We start from the raw sequence: 17,404 nt of genomic DNA on the forward strand, positions 1-17,404 counted from the left end.
ATTTGAATTAAAGAGGTGTGTTGAATTACTAGAGGCAGGAGTCATGCTGTGGATGAGATGTGTTTATGACAAAATATTTTAAATAAAAAAAACAAGAAGAGAAGAAAGGGCTATGGTGGGACACAGACGTGAGCTTGGGAGATGTCTGGTGAGGAGAAACAGGACAGCTGTTGGTGAACATGGCAGAATTTGAAGGAAAGTCAGGAAAAAGTAGGATTTGAGTAGGGGAGGAGACAACGGAACAGCAGAGATTTCACAGGCCGAGGATCTAGAAAGATAAAGTTATTCATTCTCTTCATAAAAGATAGTGATGCACTCCCTAAACTGCAGAACATTATATGTAGAATCTCAGACCATTTATTTAAATATGAATTGAATGCACACAGTTCCTTATTACTAGACAACAGTAGGCTAATAAAAACAGTTGTTAGATCCCTATGATGATCCATGCAGGCTCACACACTTGTGGAGGACAGCTTAACGGACACGAAGACATTTAATTCTGTGAATTCATAGAAATTTTAGTATCTGATTTGTAACCATTGCAAATTTACATTGTGTAGGGCTTTGAAAGTAAAGCACTTATATAAAGGACCAAGAATTGATTGCTGCAAAAGGCTACTGCTGGCAGACATTTTAATAGAATCATCTAGATCTGTTATGGTACCCCCTATATTATTCTCTATGAGCTTCAATAACTCCCAAGAAAAGTAACGCTAGCTTCAGAAAGAGGATTAAAAAAAATAAAGGTGGGATTTTGAAAAACCATCAGCATTGGCCTAACTTTGCTCTGTCAGTGGGATGTGGCACAATACATAGACCGTAAATCAATGTTTCTTAAACTGTGTTCTGTGGTACACCGGTGTGCCACGGAGAACAACACAGTTCAAAATGGCCACCTTTGAAGGGACAGGCGACTTTTCCTCCTCCCCCCAACCTTTTTTTTTTTTTTGCTCAACAAAAAGTCCTTGGTGTTGCTCAAAAAAAATTATTGTTTGGTGTTCCTTCATCTTAAAAAGTTTAAGAAACACTGCTGTAAATGCTGATAGCAGCAGCAGTGCGTGTTTCACTCTGAAGCAAGATAATAGTTAGTAGATGAGATGGGATTGTATTTAAGTGACAGGTGTTGTGGACTGTAAACTTATGTCCAATACTTATCAAAAATAGCATTTTAAGGATATTGTGACAATTTTTTAGATTATCCAGAAATCTGACATTTTCCGTCGTTCTAACGTGATTTACCAATAAGCTTCTGAAAAAAAAGATAAGTTTGAGACTATTCACATTTTTAATTTAAAAAGTGGTCTCCAACCTTTTTAACAAGATCGTTTTTGTATTTAAGTGCAATGTAAGATCTACCTCAAACCCAAATACCATTGCCCCATTTCCTTCTTGCCCCTTCTTTGAGGCCCTGTCCCTGCTCTACCCCTTCTCCAAGGCCTCATCCTGCTTACTACATCCTCCCCCATTCTCACTTTCACCAAGCTGGAGTAGGGGTTGGGGTACAGGCTCTAGTCTTGAGCCAATGGGTTTGAAGTGTGTGTGTGTGGGGGGGGTCTCCAGGCTTACCCCAAGGCAGGGAGTTGGGGCCCAGGAGGGGTTACAGGGTGCAAGCTCTGGGAAAGAGTTTGTGTGCAGGGGGACTCATGTCTGAGGCAGGAGGAGGTTCAGGGCTGGGACAGGGGTTCGGGAAGCAGGCTCTGGCTGGGCAGCATTTAACCGAGACTGCTTCCAGGTAATGGAGCAGTGGGGTTAAAGCAGGCTTACCTCTGCCCTGGCCCTGCACCACTCCTGAAAGCAGCTGACATGGACAGCAATGGATCCATGGTGCCATGTGCTGCCCTTCATCTACAGGCACCGAGCCCACAGCTTCTAACTGGCAATTGGTCCCCATTACAGATCAATGGGAGCTACAGGAGCAGTATCTGCAGGCAAAGACAGCGTGTGGAGACCCCCTGCCCGTCTCAGGAGCTGCAGGGACATGCCAGCCACTTCCAGAGGCAGTAATTACCACAGAGATAATGACTCCAGCCATGACAGGTTAGGCATTTTAGAACTCAATACTCAAAGAATTCAATTTAATCATAAGAGAGAAATGAAAATTATGAAATGCACAGAACAGTCAAAAACCAAAAATAAAACACTTTGCAAGCAGTAAAAGTAGTAACAACAACCCCCCACGTATGTGTGGGACCGGGAGATGAGTGAAGGACAGTGTGTGTTTGTGAGAATGACAGACACACAAAGTGTGAGAGTGACCAAGATTTGCATTGCCAAGCTCCCTCCATCCCCTTCTCTCTGTCTGGAGAGAGGGTACAGAAATGGGGGGATAAGCGACACCCTGACATCAATGCCCCCCTTCTCCCTCCCACACCCTGCTCTGCAAGCAGGAGGCTCCCGGGGTAGGGGAGATGTTCCAAGGCAGAGGGCAGGAGCAGCATGGCAGTGGGTGGAGGGGGAATTGAAGTGCCAGCGCTTAATAGCTTCCCAGCCAAACCCATCAGATCACCTGCCAGAGGCTCCAAGATCTACCAGTAGATTTCAAATCTACTGGTTGGTGACCACTGCTTTAAAGGATCCATAATTTAAAGTCTGTATTTCATTTGATGACATGGCTATTACCATGAGCCTATAAATACTTCATACCTGAGTAAGAACATCTAACTGCCCAACAATATGCTCTAAGGTGTCTGCAAGACTTGTCTCCTCCTCTTGCTGATTCCTGGCAGATTCTTGCATTTTGTTTCTCTTAGGAGGATCACCACAATCCATTTCTGATGTCTAGGAAAACAAAGAGATGCCATGTGTTAGTATAATGCAAACAATAGAAGTATTTCTGCCTCAGTATGATCTGTCCTGGGGAACTGAATCTTCTATGAAAAGGGAACAATGGTATTAAGGCAACAGCACACAGCCAGAAATCAGGAGAACTGCCATACACTTGGGCAACTTGGGGAAAGTAAACTCTGGAGTGTAGGGATAACATATGTACCTCAGAAGTAATGCATGATTCAAGTTATTAAAATTTGTGAACACCTATTGGCTACTTGGAGAGACAGTGCTACAGAAGCACAAAGTGTACCTGAAGAGAGAGATGAGGGAGACAATTTATATACTTTTGCACACACGCAAACATTATAAATAAATCCTTACAAGTGAGAATGTACAAGTTACCATGGCGATGAACATCTCTTACAGGTTTAGCCCAACACTGTTGGAAGCAGAGAGGTTTATAGCAACAATGTAGGCAACAACAGGCTTACTTTTCAGATCTGATGGCTACATTAAAGTTGACTTCTACACCAAAAGCATGTAAAATTAAGCAGACATATTCCTGTGCACATACAAGTTAAATGCTCATAATTTCAGTTTGGTCTTTTTAATTTTTTTTTAGATCTTCAACTCTCCCTCTTCACTTAGGCTGCAAAAACAAGCCAACTTTAAAGTTTCAATCTCAGCTATTTTTATCATGAAAACTTCAAAATTCCACCAATTTTTTTTTGCCAAATCTACCTCCTTTCCTCCTTAAAAGGTGATCTTTTATAGGAGACAAGCCCCATAATTGTATCTGACTTTTGAATAGAAGTGAACTGGTGTCAACTAAAAACTGAAAGCCGTTTTTATAATGTAAAAACTAACTATCAGAATGAATGATGCTGAATGTTCAACTACTTACTACTTTATACAAGCAACAGAATTCGACTGAATTTGAATCTAAAATCCAGAATCTGGTCCTCCATTACCTTGCAGAGTCATTGATACCACTTTAGAATATTACATCTGCTTGGGACTAGTTAAAGGACTCGAAAATGTGCAAGCCAGAAAAGCAGGTGCTCAAGACTTGAGTGCTAGAACTCGTAATCCAAGTCATGTTACTCGGCCCCTCTTTCGTTACAATGTGGCTAATGACTCCTTGCCTTCTTCACTCATGGGCTCAGTATTAATAGTCTGTTTCTCTGAGTAACGCTGTTTATTTTGTCACAGCCCTACTTGATGTGAGTCATTTGAATACATTATACAACAATGCTGTAATTTTAAGGCTAGGACAGTTTTGTTGCCCTATCTGAAATAGAAATATATTTAAAATCAACAGCCCTGCCTCCTAACAATCCACAGGAGTTCTAGATTACCTAGCTTTTGAGAAGTTGGAAGAACATAATTATAAAACATTTATTTACATATTAAGCATTGCTTGGTGCCCTCCATTCCTTCCAGTTGCTGTCTAATGTAAAGTAAGGCCCTGATCCCGCCCTGGAGGACCCTACCGGTGTAATGCAAAGAGATTGTTGGGAAGAGTGGGAACCCTAGCCCTACAACGAATGTCCACCATTTGTATATTAGATCTATTCCAGAAATGTTTAACCACTAAAGAGTGCAGTCCAGTGACACTTCACCAATACAAGTTTGGTCTAGCAAAGGGGTGTGCAATAATTTTTGATGGGGGGTGCCACTCCAAGATTTGGAAAGTGATCAAGGGATGCACTTCTCTATGGAGGGAGTGTGGTGTCTGGGATGGAGTTTAGGTGCAGAAGGGAGCTTGGGGGCCGGGGACTACGGTACAGGAGAGGATGTGGGGTCTGAGAGGAAGTTCTGGTGAAGGAGGGAATTGTGACCTGGGGCAGGTGATTGAGGTGCAGGGTCAAGGAGGGAGTATGGGTGCAAGGAAGGATTATGGCTTGAGGAAGGGGTGTAGGAGGAGATGCAAGGCTTGGGAGGGAGTTTTCACCTCCCTGCCCCCTCCTCCAGGTCACGAGGGTGGGGGGAGAGGGAGGGGCTGGGGTACCAGAAGCAGGCTCTGGCTAAGAGGTTCTTACCTAGGTGGCTCCTGGCCAGCAGCCCTGCAGGATCCCAAGGCAGGATCCGTATCCCAAGGCTGCTCAAAATGGCTGGCTGCTCCCTGTGGCTCTCTGTTCCAGGTACCTCCCAGCAAAATCTCAGCTCCTATTGGCTAGTTTTCAATCAACAGGAGCTAAGCAATATTGCTGGGAGTAGGGGCAGTGCATGAAGCCTCCCACTCCCCACGCCTGGAGCAGAGAGCCACAGGGAGCAGTCAGAAGCTTAAAGCGGTATGGGGCTGCTCTGAAGCAGCTGGCTGCTCTGTGCCTGACAGTCCCAGTATGGAAGCTGCCAGATCCAGCCTGTATCTGGTCTGCCCCTGCTCTAACACAAGCTAATTAATGCCAAAGGAAACCTGATAAACCTGAAAAAATACTACATGCCCATTTGGTGATCGGCATAACCTCTCCCCCAAAGGATATTCAAACACAGAATATTCAAATATATTTATATTTTGATTGACTGGTCTATAGTTATTCCACACCATCCCTGTGTATCTGAGCTTCAAGCACAACTAACATTATACAAAATCTTCACGTCAAGTGTTTATGGTCTTTGATGTCAGAACCCATTAGAAGCTGACTTGCTCAAGCAGAAAAATAATTGTACTGAAACTGTTATCCCTCTACCTGTAAACAAAGCAAGAAACAGAAAGCTTTAAAAAAAATGGTTCAAGTTATAATAATCCTAGAAAAATATTTATAAATGTTACTCTCTTTTGTACATCACATTTAGAGACAGGTCAAGAAAGAGAGGTTTAAGAGCTCATGGTCTCAACACGTAGGTAGCACCATCATTCCTCTTATGTGATGATCTTTCTCCCCAACAAAAAACATCACTTTTCCTTTTCTGGGGTAACAGCGCATTTTCACCCATACTTCCATCTTGATCAGATTCTGACAGGACCGTTGACTTTAAAATATGGATTTGGTTAAAATGGGACAGATGAGGCTCAGAAGCCTGTTAACGACATCATTACCCAAAATATCCTAAAACTGAAGTCAGTTTTGCCTCTATAAGAAACAGAACCAGGACTTTGTAGGGCAAAGGGTAGGTACAGTAATTAACAGATTCTAAATACACCGAATCTGAATGAGGCCTCTGGGATTTCTTTTGTGCACCTGTAATGGATAGGAGGGGTGCTGACCAGCATCTGGCGACTAAGGGGTCAAACTCGGGTAGCTAGCAAGGCTGTTGGCCCGGGGACCAGGAGAACCAATCGAAATAGACAGCTGAAATTTGAATTTGACATAGATACCTTGCCTGTTTCTTTGTGTGGGAGAGAAACCAGGAGTTGAGACACAGAATGATTTAAACCCAGACAGGACTACCATGCCTCCAAGGAATTCGGGGCATGGAAGCGGAGTGAATAAAAAGGAGTTTGAGAGTAAATAAAAGGGGGAGGGAAAGTGAATCTAGTCATGATCAGGGTATTTTTCTTTAATTTTGTGGTATAGTTTGAACTGCTCTGTGTGAATCTATACCTCCCCTTCCCATTTACCATCTAAGCATTGTTCCCAGAAATCATCTCTGTTTTGTTTTGTTTTCATTAGTTGCTATGTAACATGAAGGTGATCATTTCATTCTTGTGTCCAGGAAAGTACAAGAGGTCTGTCTGTCTGTGTGTGTCTGCATCTCTCAGACTGAGGGGTCAGCTAACAAAGACCGCAGCTTGTTTTTCCTCTATTTTTTCAAGCTCTCTTGTAGCAGAGGAGCTTGGGGTACCTCTGAGGAAGGGAAGTCCAAGTACTTTCTTCCTAGGTTCAAGACGGAAGGAGGTTGTTTCACTTGGCAGTGGCAGCTTTTTTGGTTATTTCTCAGAGCAAGTGTATCTGTGACTCTGGGGAAGTTTTTGTAACCAGTGCCTGTAGTGGCTAGGTATATTTAAAGTCTTTGTGGGGCCCCATCTTCTGCACTTGGGCTGAGTCTACATTGGCACCCTTTTCCAGAAAAGGGATGCTAATGAGACCAGTCAGAATTGCAAATGCCCTGGGGATTTAAATTTTCCCCGCGGCATTTGCATGAACATGGCTGCCACTTTTTTCCGGCTCGGGGCTTTGCTGAGAAAAGCGCCAGTCTAGACAGGTATCTTTCGGAAAATAAAGCCTTTTCCGGAAGATCCCTTATTCCTACTTAAAATCAGGAATAAGGGATCTTCCGGAAAAGGCTTTATTTTCCGAAAGATACCTGTCTAGACTGGCACTTTTCTCCGGCAAAGCCCCGAGCCGGAAAAAAGCGGCAGCCATGTTCATGCAAATGCCGTAGGGAAAATTTAAATCCCTGGGGCATTTGCAATTCCGAAGTGTCTCATTAGCATCCCTTTTCCAGAAAAGGGTGCCAATGTAGACACAGCCTTGGAGTGCCAGAGTCAGGAATTGAGCCCCGACAAAACGACTAAGGGCAGAAAAGTAGACATATTACTATTTTTTTTAAATGAAGGAAGTTCTCTTTGGGAAAAAGCCTGTGCTACATAACTGTATGTCAGATTGAGTGGCAGTTCTTCCCAAAGCCACTGCCACCCCTTTTGGCACAGTGCAAGTACAACAATGACAGAGGTTGCTGCTGCATTACTGGAAAACATCCCATCATTAACTTGTTACTAGGTTCCCCAGATTACAGTGACAAATATCACTGTGGGGTCTCAGGAGAGACCTGTGTCTTGCCCTGAGAAGTTCACGTGCTTGCAAACTTTTCTGTAACAACCACCCTTAATCTGTGTCTGGAATACTGGAAGTAGCAATATGGCCTACTGGAATTTTGCACCCAACTGAAGAAAAGTAAGAATACATTGTTTTCCCATTTTTGTCATAGGGCTATTTTTGTTTCTGTTACAGTGCATTTGAAAACAAGTAGCAGCCATCTTGTTTTTAATAAACTTACAGGGCATGTGGTAAGCTGATGACTACAATGGGACTGGAAGGAAGTTCATGTGCATTCTTCAAGCAAATGAAAAAAAGAGAAAATGCTACAAAAATAATCCATGCTATCAAAAGCCTGACACAGGTACCAGCTATGTACCACAATTGTTTCAGCACTGTCAAGTGTCACTATTACACAAAGATTCCTGCACTCCCTTACTACTAAATTGTAAGGTAACTTGCCAGATGAATTCTGGGGGAAGGACACTAAGGACAACGACAGTGCTGTGGAGGTTTAATCTATTTTAGTCATAGTTCAAGCTAACAGTTTATTCAGCATAACTGAACAAATGTACATGTCATTAAGTAAGTATCTTATTATTACATCTGCTTATTAGGCATTGGAAATATAGCAAGAAGCAGCTGAACATTAAAAAAGAATGGATATGCAGTTTCTGAACAAAATATAGCACTTAGCGACAAAGGGAAAAACAAATGATTTCTTTAGAGCACCCACTTGAAAAAAAAAAATGCAGGACAATGTAGCACTTTAAAGACTAACAAGATGGTTTATTAGATGATGAGCTTTCGTGGGCCAGACCCACTTCCTCAGATCAAATAGTGGAAGAAAATAGTCACAACCATATATACCAAAGGATACAATTAAAAAAAAAAGTGAACACATATGAAAAGGACAAATCACATTTCAGAACAGGAGGGGGATGTGGGGGGGGAGGGGAAGGAAGGAAGGTAAGTGTCTGTGAATTGATGATATTAGAGGTGGGGAGAGTGGGATGTTTGAAAAGGCACACTTCAACTATTTGGGGACCCATGGAGACAGTGGAAATAAATCAGCCTTCATTCCAAAATCCTTCACATTGAAACTTATGATAATTGTTGTAACTAGATAGTATTCTATGCAGCTACCATCCTGCTAGGTCTTAGACAAGTCAATTTTGGAACATAAGCCCATTGAAGATACAAATTAATAAGGAATTATATAAAATTACAGGTCGCTTCTGAGATGAAAAAGGGGGTGCTAACAGCTTAGTCACATTTCTATCTCAAACCCTTATATTGACTGTTACAATTAACACCCAAAGCTTTATATAGCAGAAAGTAGGAGCAAAAAGTGGGGGGGGGGGGGGGTTGGGGTTTTTTTGGTAGTCTATTTTATCTAATTGCTAACACTTTGCCTCTAATCAGTTTCACTATTTCTCCCTTGTTTGACAGACTCTCAAGAAGCTAAAAGGGGAGCTAAAAACCCTCTTAAAAACAAGAACAGGAATTCACAAGAAGTCAGCAGGCACCACTTAAAAGGTTTTTTAGAAAACTCTAGATTATTAAAAATAAAGTTAAGTTAGAAAGAAAACAGTTGACAACGTTCAAACTATGGATAGTCTGATATACAAAGATTAGACTGTTCAAGGGCTTGGGAGTTGGAATAAAGCAGGAACTAACTGAAAGAAACTGGGTAGTATAGGTTGTCTTATCTGAGACTTCATTATGCAAGTCAAACAAAAGATATTTAAATCACTTCCAGAGTCATTTTCACTACAGGTAAGATGTTATTTTAACTGTATCTATGGAAAGTAAACAGTGACATCCAGTGGAAATTCTCCTTAGCTTCAAGATAAACTAGTCAAGAAGGTCATGGGTACTACACAATACCAGTTCCTGGGCACTCTTCATCCTCAGGTTTTCTAGTTCCCCCTGCTTACTGATGCAAAATACCATTATTTGAACAAATACAACAGGATTCTAAATGTGTCAACCCATTCAAAAAGCAGACTGTGAGGGTTAGAAGGATCTCACCTAACTGGGTGAATGGAAACATAATAAAGTGTTGAATTTCATATGATAAGTGTTAAAGTAAGGCATATTGGAAAAAAGTATCCCACCCATGCATTTAAAAAAAAAAATACCCACGACCGTTATCTGTTCCTCATCCCCATTCCACAAATAGGTATATGCATCGCCATGTGCACCGGTACCGGAAGTTTTTTCCCTTAGCAGTACCCGTGAGGGGACACAGACACCGCTAGCAACCCCGGGAATGGCGCCTCCATAGCTCCCCCAACCCTTAGCTCATTCTTACCAGAAACTCCAGTATCGGGGAAGGAAGATGGGATGTAGCATGGCAACACATCTCAAACACTACCAGTTAAGAACAGGTAACTTTCTTTTCCTTGAGTTCTTCCTCATGTCCATTCCACAATTGGGGACTCTCAAGCAGTATCCACTCAGAGGTGGGTAGGCATTCGAGGACGAGAAGGTTGCAGTACAGCTCTGCTGAACCCAGTGTCATCTCTAGGTTGGGAGATGGTGGCATAGTGAAAGTGTGCACCGACAACCTGTCAGACAGATGTCCCGGATCGGGACGGGAGTATGAACGCTGTGGAAGAGGCCTGCACTGTTTGAATGGGCTCTCATGATCAGCAGTGGAGGATGCCAGCTAAGTCATAGCAGGTGCTGATGCACAAAGTGATGCCGTTTGAAATTCCCTGGGTGAAGATCAACTGGCTCCTCATCTGCCCTGCCACAGACACAAACCGGGTAGAATTCTGGAACAGCCTAGTTCAGTTTAAAAGACAGGACCCATCTCACATTTAATGTATGGAGGCGTCTCTCCTCATTGATGAGTGGGGCTTGGGACAGAGGACTGAAGGAAGAGGTGGAAAGTGGACACGTTGGGAACAAAGGTTGAGTGAGAGTGAAACTGGAAATTCGGAGGTCAAGGATCGCAGCGCAGAGATTCGTCTGCCTGATGTTACTGCTACAGGGAAGGTGACTTTCCAGGACAGATGGGGCCAGATGCATGTGACTCATGTCTCAAAGGAAGACCCTGTGAGCCTGGCCAGGATGAAGCTCAGGTCCCACTGGAGGCCTGAACTGAGGGGAAAAAGCTGCTCCAGGCCCCTGAGGAATTTGCTGGCCTTGTGGGAGAAGATTGTATGACCCTGGAATGAGGGATGAAAGCTAGAAACAGCCACCAGATGTACCTTGAACAAGGCCCTGGTTCTTCAGTGGAGCAGAGAATCCAGGAACAACTGAATCAGAGCATCCAATGGGGAGATGCAGCAACCAGCTGCTCAGCATGAGAACCTTATCCATTTAGCCACGTAGCTCTGATGGGGAGAGGGTTTCCTGCTCTCGAGGAGGTCCTGGCATATCCTCGGAACACCATGCACATTTTTGTTTGAGGTATACTTTCACACAATGCTGAAATGCAGGACGGATCCGATGGTCCCTATCTGCATCTAGCATCTTTATCCACAAATATTTTGAACTGAAGCTTTTTTTCCTTTTGCTGGCACCGAGAATGCCTAGTTATGACATTAATACATGGCTCATCTACATTAACACCCTTGTTTTTTTCTGTAAACCATGAAGTATTCCGTTTATTAGTCCAAGATTACATGGGAAGATGAACAGTTGAATTTCAATAAATCAAATAACTTTAAACTCAAAAGGCACCATTGCCTAGCTGACTGATACACCTTCCTACAGTGATCAGATGAGGCACTAACAAATTTGGGATACTTCCAGTCAAAAGGCGTCACCATCTAGCTTTGCTAAATAAGGAACAAAATAAAATGCTGATATGGTGGCCGTTAGCGGTCCTATCAGAGTATTACCACGAGTGTTTCACTAGCAAACATAAAACAAAGAGCTCATGAAGCAAAGGGAGGAAAATGTTAGCGGAGAAAATTTAGATTTCCATACAAGACATTTGAGTGGATGTTCCCTCTCCCGCAGCACCTTTTTTTCCTCCCCAAATAAAACAAGAAATTCCTCTTTTCTACAGATGGGCATTCCTATCACAAGCTTCTCTTTCCCCCCTCCCCCCCCCCCACTCCTTTACTACTGTTCACCTTTCACTTCTTAACTTTCTCTGTATCGCTTTGTTCTACTCAGCTGTGCTTTACCTTTAGCAAATGTCACTTTGCTGACTAAGAGAACTGATACTAGTAAATGTTTAAAGGGAAAATCCAGAAGCATTAAGAAAAACAATTGAATTCCTACAATGTCTTTTCAGAGTAACCAATTTCCACGGCATCCAAGCATTCCATTTGGTTTGTATTTTGTGCCAAAATTCCATGGTATCCATGCAACAGTTATGCTCACGTTTTCTGGGCCATATCTGCCTTCTTTCCATGCTAGAGCTGGAAGAAAGTAGCAGTCTGTACTATTTTCAAGGTAGAAAAGTATACCTAGTAGTTGATTCTCAGTCCTGTGGTCATCGAAGACTCCACAGGATTTTTGGCAAGAAAAACTTTACACCTCAATTTATAAAAAGACTAGAGAGCCTGTACCTCCTGAACACCGATGTTTTGGAGCCAGTGTCTAAGGCAGGTTGAGAGGCTCAAGTGACAGGAGAATAAAAGCAAACAATAGAAGAAGTAATTCCACAGTTTTGCTGTAGAAAGTTAAATGATAGGAAATTTTTTGGTGAAATAGTGCCCAAAGTGTCCAGGTCCTTGTCCACTCCAGTGACAATGTGAACTACCTAATCACCACAGTGATCAAAGAACCCGCTACATACTGTGTGAATATGTAAGAAGACTACGTGAGGAGGTTGTGGAAGCTTTCACTGGAGGCTTTCAAAAGGAGGTTCGCTAACCATCTGTCTTGGATGACTTACATGCAATGAATCCTGCATCTTTCCAGGAGACAGACTGACCCTTGTCCCTTCTAACACTAGGATTCTTTGATTTATGACTTTATGCACATAACATTTTGTAGCTAGCAAAGATATTGACCAGGTGTGCAATTACAGAGAGACTGTATTTGGTACCCCCTTAGAAGAATAATTATTTGGGTAGGTAGAATTTCAAGTATTATCAGGTGCTCCTAAAGAAAAGAGTATATTAATAGTAAAGAGAAGTTAGTTGCAGGATCCACATCACACATTCTCTCTACCTAAGATAACAGAATTATGACTCACTCCTTCCTGCTCTCTCTAAAGTCAGGTGATTTGTTCTTTCCTTCTTGCTCCTGCCACTTCCTGAACCCAAGAGGCAGTTCTGGTCTTTGGTCAGAAAAGGTAATTCCAGTTTCACTTTCGCCAATGCTCTTTGGTCAGCATAACTTCAAACCACAATACAGCCTAAGAATTTTTGGCAAGAGACATCAACCACTTCAGTGTCTAAATATCCAAAGCACTATGAGTTTTGGATGTATACAAGTGATCTCTGGCAGATCAACATACCATACGACTTCAGCTGGATAAAATGCCAATACAAATTCAGAACAGTTTCTGTACCTAAAGACACCCTGACATGAATTCTGTATTGGGCCCGAGAGAGTAATTTGAACAGGCGAGTTAGAAATCCTTTTGGACCACCAAAAGATTACTGTCTTAAACAACTCAAGATAATTCAAGGAAAGCATGTGAGGGAATGGTTCTCGACATACCAAATATTTTACATACTTAAAACGTGTTCTTTGAGGTATGTGTAACTGGGTGCATTTTTTTAAAGACATAAGCCCAATAAAGAAAAAGCAAAATACACATTAATGACCCATTCAATAAAACAGTACAGCAGATGCTGCGATGACTTACATTTAGTGTCTCATTTTGTTTACTGGTGTCATTAATTCCTTTGTAGTCAAATAAGAAATCACAACAGTAATGTTTACATTTATTATTTCACTCTCTAAACTATTAGTGCAAATAAACATGAAGTAAGGTTTTTTAATTAGCTAAGGACTGACTCACTCTCTAAAACAGACATAAAATAAATCACGGGGAAGGAACAAATTTTGCTTCTCTCTTTGGATTATGCCTGAAGTATTTAAATAAGCCACATAAAGCAGCAGCACAAGTGGGCAAATTTACATTAATTAGCCTGAAATGGCACTCCTGAAATAAAGGTAATTTTCATCTCTCCAATAATGCTTTGTCATAGACTTGCTTTATCGTCCAACAGGCTGAACACTCAATAAGTGCCAGATGTTAGCTGAAGAACAAATCTATTCGCTGCTATGAGAGGAAAATAAAACTTGGATCGTTCTCATTTTTAGTTCTGCAAAAAATTCTTGTCAAAGCAGAATACTTGCTCTTCAGCAAAACAACCATTTCAGACGTGGCTGTTAATATCTATTAATCTTCATTGTGAGTAAAGGAATGTTCAATGGATTCTTCAAAAACAAAAGTTGATGCAGCCCATTAGGGATGCGGAAGGTTAACAGGTGATGCTTACCAGTTCCAGTTAATCAGTGGGGGATGGAGCAGCACCCTGTGCTGCAGGGCTAAAAGTGCACAAAAAAGATTAAAATGATGTTTCAAGACACTGTATCAATTCTGTATGCACAAGCCTGCCTTTGTAACACCAAGATGGGCTCCCCCCAGCCCTTGCTGCCTCTGATAGAGGCAGGAAGGGGGAGGGATGTGACTAGCCGACTATCCAATAAGCTTTTGCTTATGAGATTGTTGACGAATCACTTACATCCCTACTCCCCAACCCTGACTCCAGCACACCCACACCCCCAGCCTCCCGCTCTGAGCCCCCCACAGCTCCGAGCCCCTGCATTCCTCCACCTTCTCAGTCTCCTGCCCGGAAGGACCTGAGCAACACTGGGTAAGTCTTCTAATTTTTTTTAATAGAGATAAAGCTGCTGAGATTTAATCTAATTTGAAAACATAATACCCCTCCTAGTACCAGTGACACAAAAAGTGGTATCTACAGTTACAATTGCCTGACACTTTCCATGAGCAGACTCCTGTTCTCAGCTGCTTATAATCAACATTGTCAAATTTTAAGCATGTATGTTGAAATTTTTCATAGTGTCTTCTCGATTCAGGCTGAATTTTTTGAATATTTTCACCACTTCAGAGCATAAGGTTAGGTAAATATGTACTCAAAGAAGAAACAGAAATTCCATCATGTGGCATCACACGTCATCAGCAGGGTTGGAACCTTTAGATCCATTGCATGGAGCTAACAAAGCAAATGGTAGCAGTAGCAGACTGTCATCCACTAAGTGGAGCAACTATAGGAAGGAAATAAGACACCCACGGCACCATTCTATAGTAATCAAACATTGCACCATCACTCCTATTCAATGTAGAATACAAGAGGGTTGAGTTTGAGGTTTTGTTTTTATTCACAGCTGATTATGCAGGGCTCTATCTGTTAATGGGAGTTCTAAATCCATGTAGCTAGATGAAAATGCATGCCAAGAAAAGATGCGACTAGAAGCGGGGGGGGGGGGGGAGGGGGGCGGCTAAAAGGGAAGTATGAGCTGAAGTCAAAATTAGAGATCGTTACTAAATTGAAAACCAAGAGGTCAGAATAGAAAAAACATCTGACATATGAGTAATTCAGGAAGAATTTACTTACATAAAGAATGACTGGATAACGGAATGAATGTTGCACTCAGCAATGAGAGCAATGTGACAGACCACAGGGAAAATGTGGAAAAAGGAGAAAATGGTACAAAACCCTGCACGCATTTAGCAGGGACTAAAATGCGACAGGTAGACTGGGGTTTAGGAAGTCTATAAAAAAAAAAAATCAATCACACAGCTTATCCTCTATGATACTCAGCAAAGTATCATTTGATTTGGCTTTTGAGCCCCAGGCACCAGCTATATGGGCTCATCTGAGGCATACAACTGGTTCCACAGAATATAAAATTCATGTAAATGCTTTTGTACATGTTCAAACCAGAAACCACTATTCCAGCTCTTCTATCACTACTTCAAAGATTCAGAACAGTATCTAATACTGATTAAATGGGAAACATTGAAATTATCAAGTAGAGAGGCTTTTTCCTCAATGGAATTTCCACAGGAACTTGATTGCACCAGTTTGCCTATGTATAAAGATACCAAGAAACACTAATGAACTAGAGCAGATAAATTTAAATCCTGTTTTCTCTCATCCCTTTTGATACAAATAGGAGGCATCCTCTCTCCCTGAGCCTGTGGGGACGGGTTAATACAATCAAAATTAATGTTCTGCCTAGGCTTCTCTGTATGTTAAATGGCCTATCTGTAAATATACTTCCATCTTATTCTAGACAATTTAACAACATCATGAGAGATTCCATAGGGTCCAGGTCAATGCCCGTGACTACCATTTAAAAACACGCCAGCTCCCTTTAGTCTGGATGGATCTGGACTCCCAGACTTGCAAAGTAACTATTATGCTTTTACACATTTGATACTAAACTGGTTCCAGAATGCTAACCCTAGTGTACTTGCATGGGTGGAAACTGAATGGATATTGATCCATCTAGTTCCCTTTGGAGACTGCTTCATTCATCTTTTGTCCAGTGGAGAAAAATAAGATGTCTACTGTGTTGGCAGCATGAAGGGTTTGGGCTATCCTACCTAATGGGTATCAATTTCATCCTCACCATTATGCAAGAGCATCTATCTGAGGTAACTCAGCCTTGCAAATTGGGGGGGGGGGGGGGGGGGGGTGACAACAGTTTGGAAGACCTGACTGAGCAGGCATCATATGAATTGCCCAGTTAGAAAAGACTCATGGCTGTCATCCATGACTAACAGTTAAGCTAGAGGTTCTTAACCAGAGGTACGCAGATGTCTCCCATGGGTACAATTATCTAGATATTGGCCTAGTTTTATAACAGTTTACACAAAAAGCACTAGAGAAGTCAGGGAAAACTAAAATTTATACAGCAGTATAAACAAGCCACTATATGAAACACTATACACTGAAATGTAAGTGCAATACTTATATTCCAGTTGATTTATTTTATAATTATATGGTAAATATGAGCAAGTCAGCAATTTCTCAGTAGTAGTATGCTGTGACACTTTCGTATGTGTCAGATTTTGCAAATTTTTAAAGGGAGACGAAACTTGGGGCACACAGGACAAATCAGACTCCCAGAAAGGGATACAGTCGTCTGGAAAGGTGATCAAGTAACTATACAACCTGCCAATCTCAGTGGAATGGCAGTACTTGCAACTAAAACAACTGAAAGCATCCATCTGGTCCAGATGTCTTAGTACAGGGGACTCAAGCCCCTAGCCTGCGAGGCACTTACAGCCCACGTTCTTCCCCAATCCTGCTTGTGAAATATTTTGGAAAAGTTATTTAAATTAGGCCTGTGCTGCTGCTGGCCCAGGGGAGACAGCTCCCAGAACCCATGTAGTCGCAGTCACAGACAGCACAGCGTGGTCCATGAAGCCATGCTGACATGCTTTTGCGGCCAGCAGGGTGAGGCTGGCAGGTTTCGCTTTCATTACCCCCAGGCAGAGGCACAGGATCCCAACGTGAGGATGTGGCAGGAGCTTTCCAACAACAACAAAAAGCCCCAATTATCAGGAGGCTTGTGATCAAATCAGGAGAATTGGTATTGCTGATATTTAGTCAGTTTCACAGCTTATACCTACGGACAGGACAACTCTGCATACACCTCCCCTGAGACATAGCAATGTGCCAGTGGCATGGAACTAGCAGCCAGAAAACAATCTAGCCATGCGGCCCTGCCAGTGGCAGCGGCAGAGGCCCCCAGCAGGTTTTTAATTGCCCAGAGGCGGCAGGCAGGGACAGTGTGTTTTGCATGGGTGGGGGGCAAAGATGTCGGTTCTTGAGAGCAGCAATGATTACTAGGCACATGATTTTACAAAAATGGAGGAGTAGACTGATGCCCAGAACAGAAGTATTCAGATCTGTCTGAGTAGCAGCCAAAGAAAGGATAGTTTATCTACGTAGAGAGCAATAATAGGA

General features: G+C 42.3%; 1 protein-coding gene and 1 long non-coding RNA gene across 7 annotated transcripts in view; one reads left to right on the forward strand and one right to left on the reverse strand.

Annotated features, from left to right (window-relative positions):
• LOC142830963 (uncharacterized) overlaps positions 1–10,578 on the forward strand; it is a 53,434-nt gene extending 42,856 nt beyond the window's left edge. Inside the window, exons 3-5 of one of the 2 annotated variants that reach the window (XR_012906535.1) lie at positions 1,900–2,040; positions 7,719–7,839; positions 8,928–10,578. This is a non-coding gene — a long non-coding RNA (uncharacterized LOC142830963). The remainder of the gene's footprint in view (positions 1–1,899; positions 2,041–7,718; positions 7,840–8,927) is intronic. The other variant, XR_012906536.1, reaches the window with a different exon arrangement.
• POC1A (POC1 centriolar protein A) overlaps positions 1–17,404 on the reverse strand; it is a 163,404-nt gene that overhangs the window by 94,113 nt on the left and 51,887 nt on the right. For all 5 annotated transcript variants that reach the window (XR_012906534.1, XM_075939433.1, XM_075939430.1 and 2 more), the window contains exon 10: positions 2,647–2,781. Coding sequence is in view for 4 of the 5 variants with exons in the window: in XM_075939433.1 (XP_075795548.1) it covers positions 2,647–2,781 (135 nt within the window). In the remaining variant the exon portion in view is untranslated. The remainder of the gene's footprint in view (positions 1–2,646; positions 2,782–17,404) is intronic.

The sequence above is a fragment of the Pelodiscus sinensis genome, chromosome 11 (genome assembly GCF_049634645.1).
Source record: "Pelodiscus sinensis isolate JC-2024 chromosome 11, ASM4963464v1, whole genome shotgun sequence".
Taxonomy (NCBI): domain Eukaryota; kingdom Metazoa; phylum Chordata; order Testudines; family Trionychidae; genus Pelodiscus; species Pelodiscus sinensis.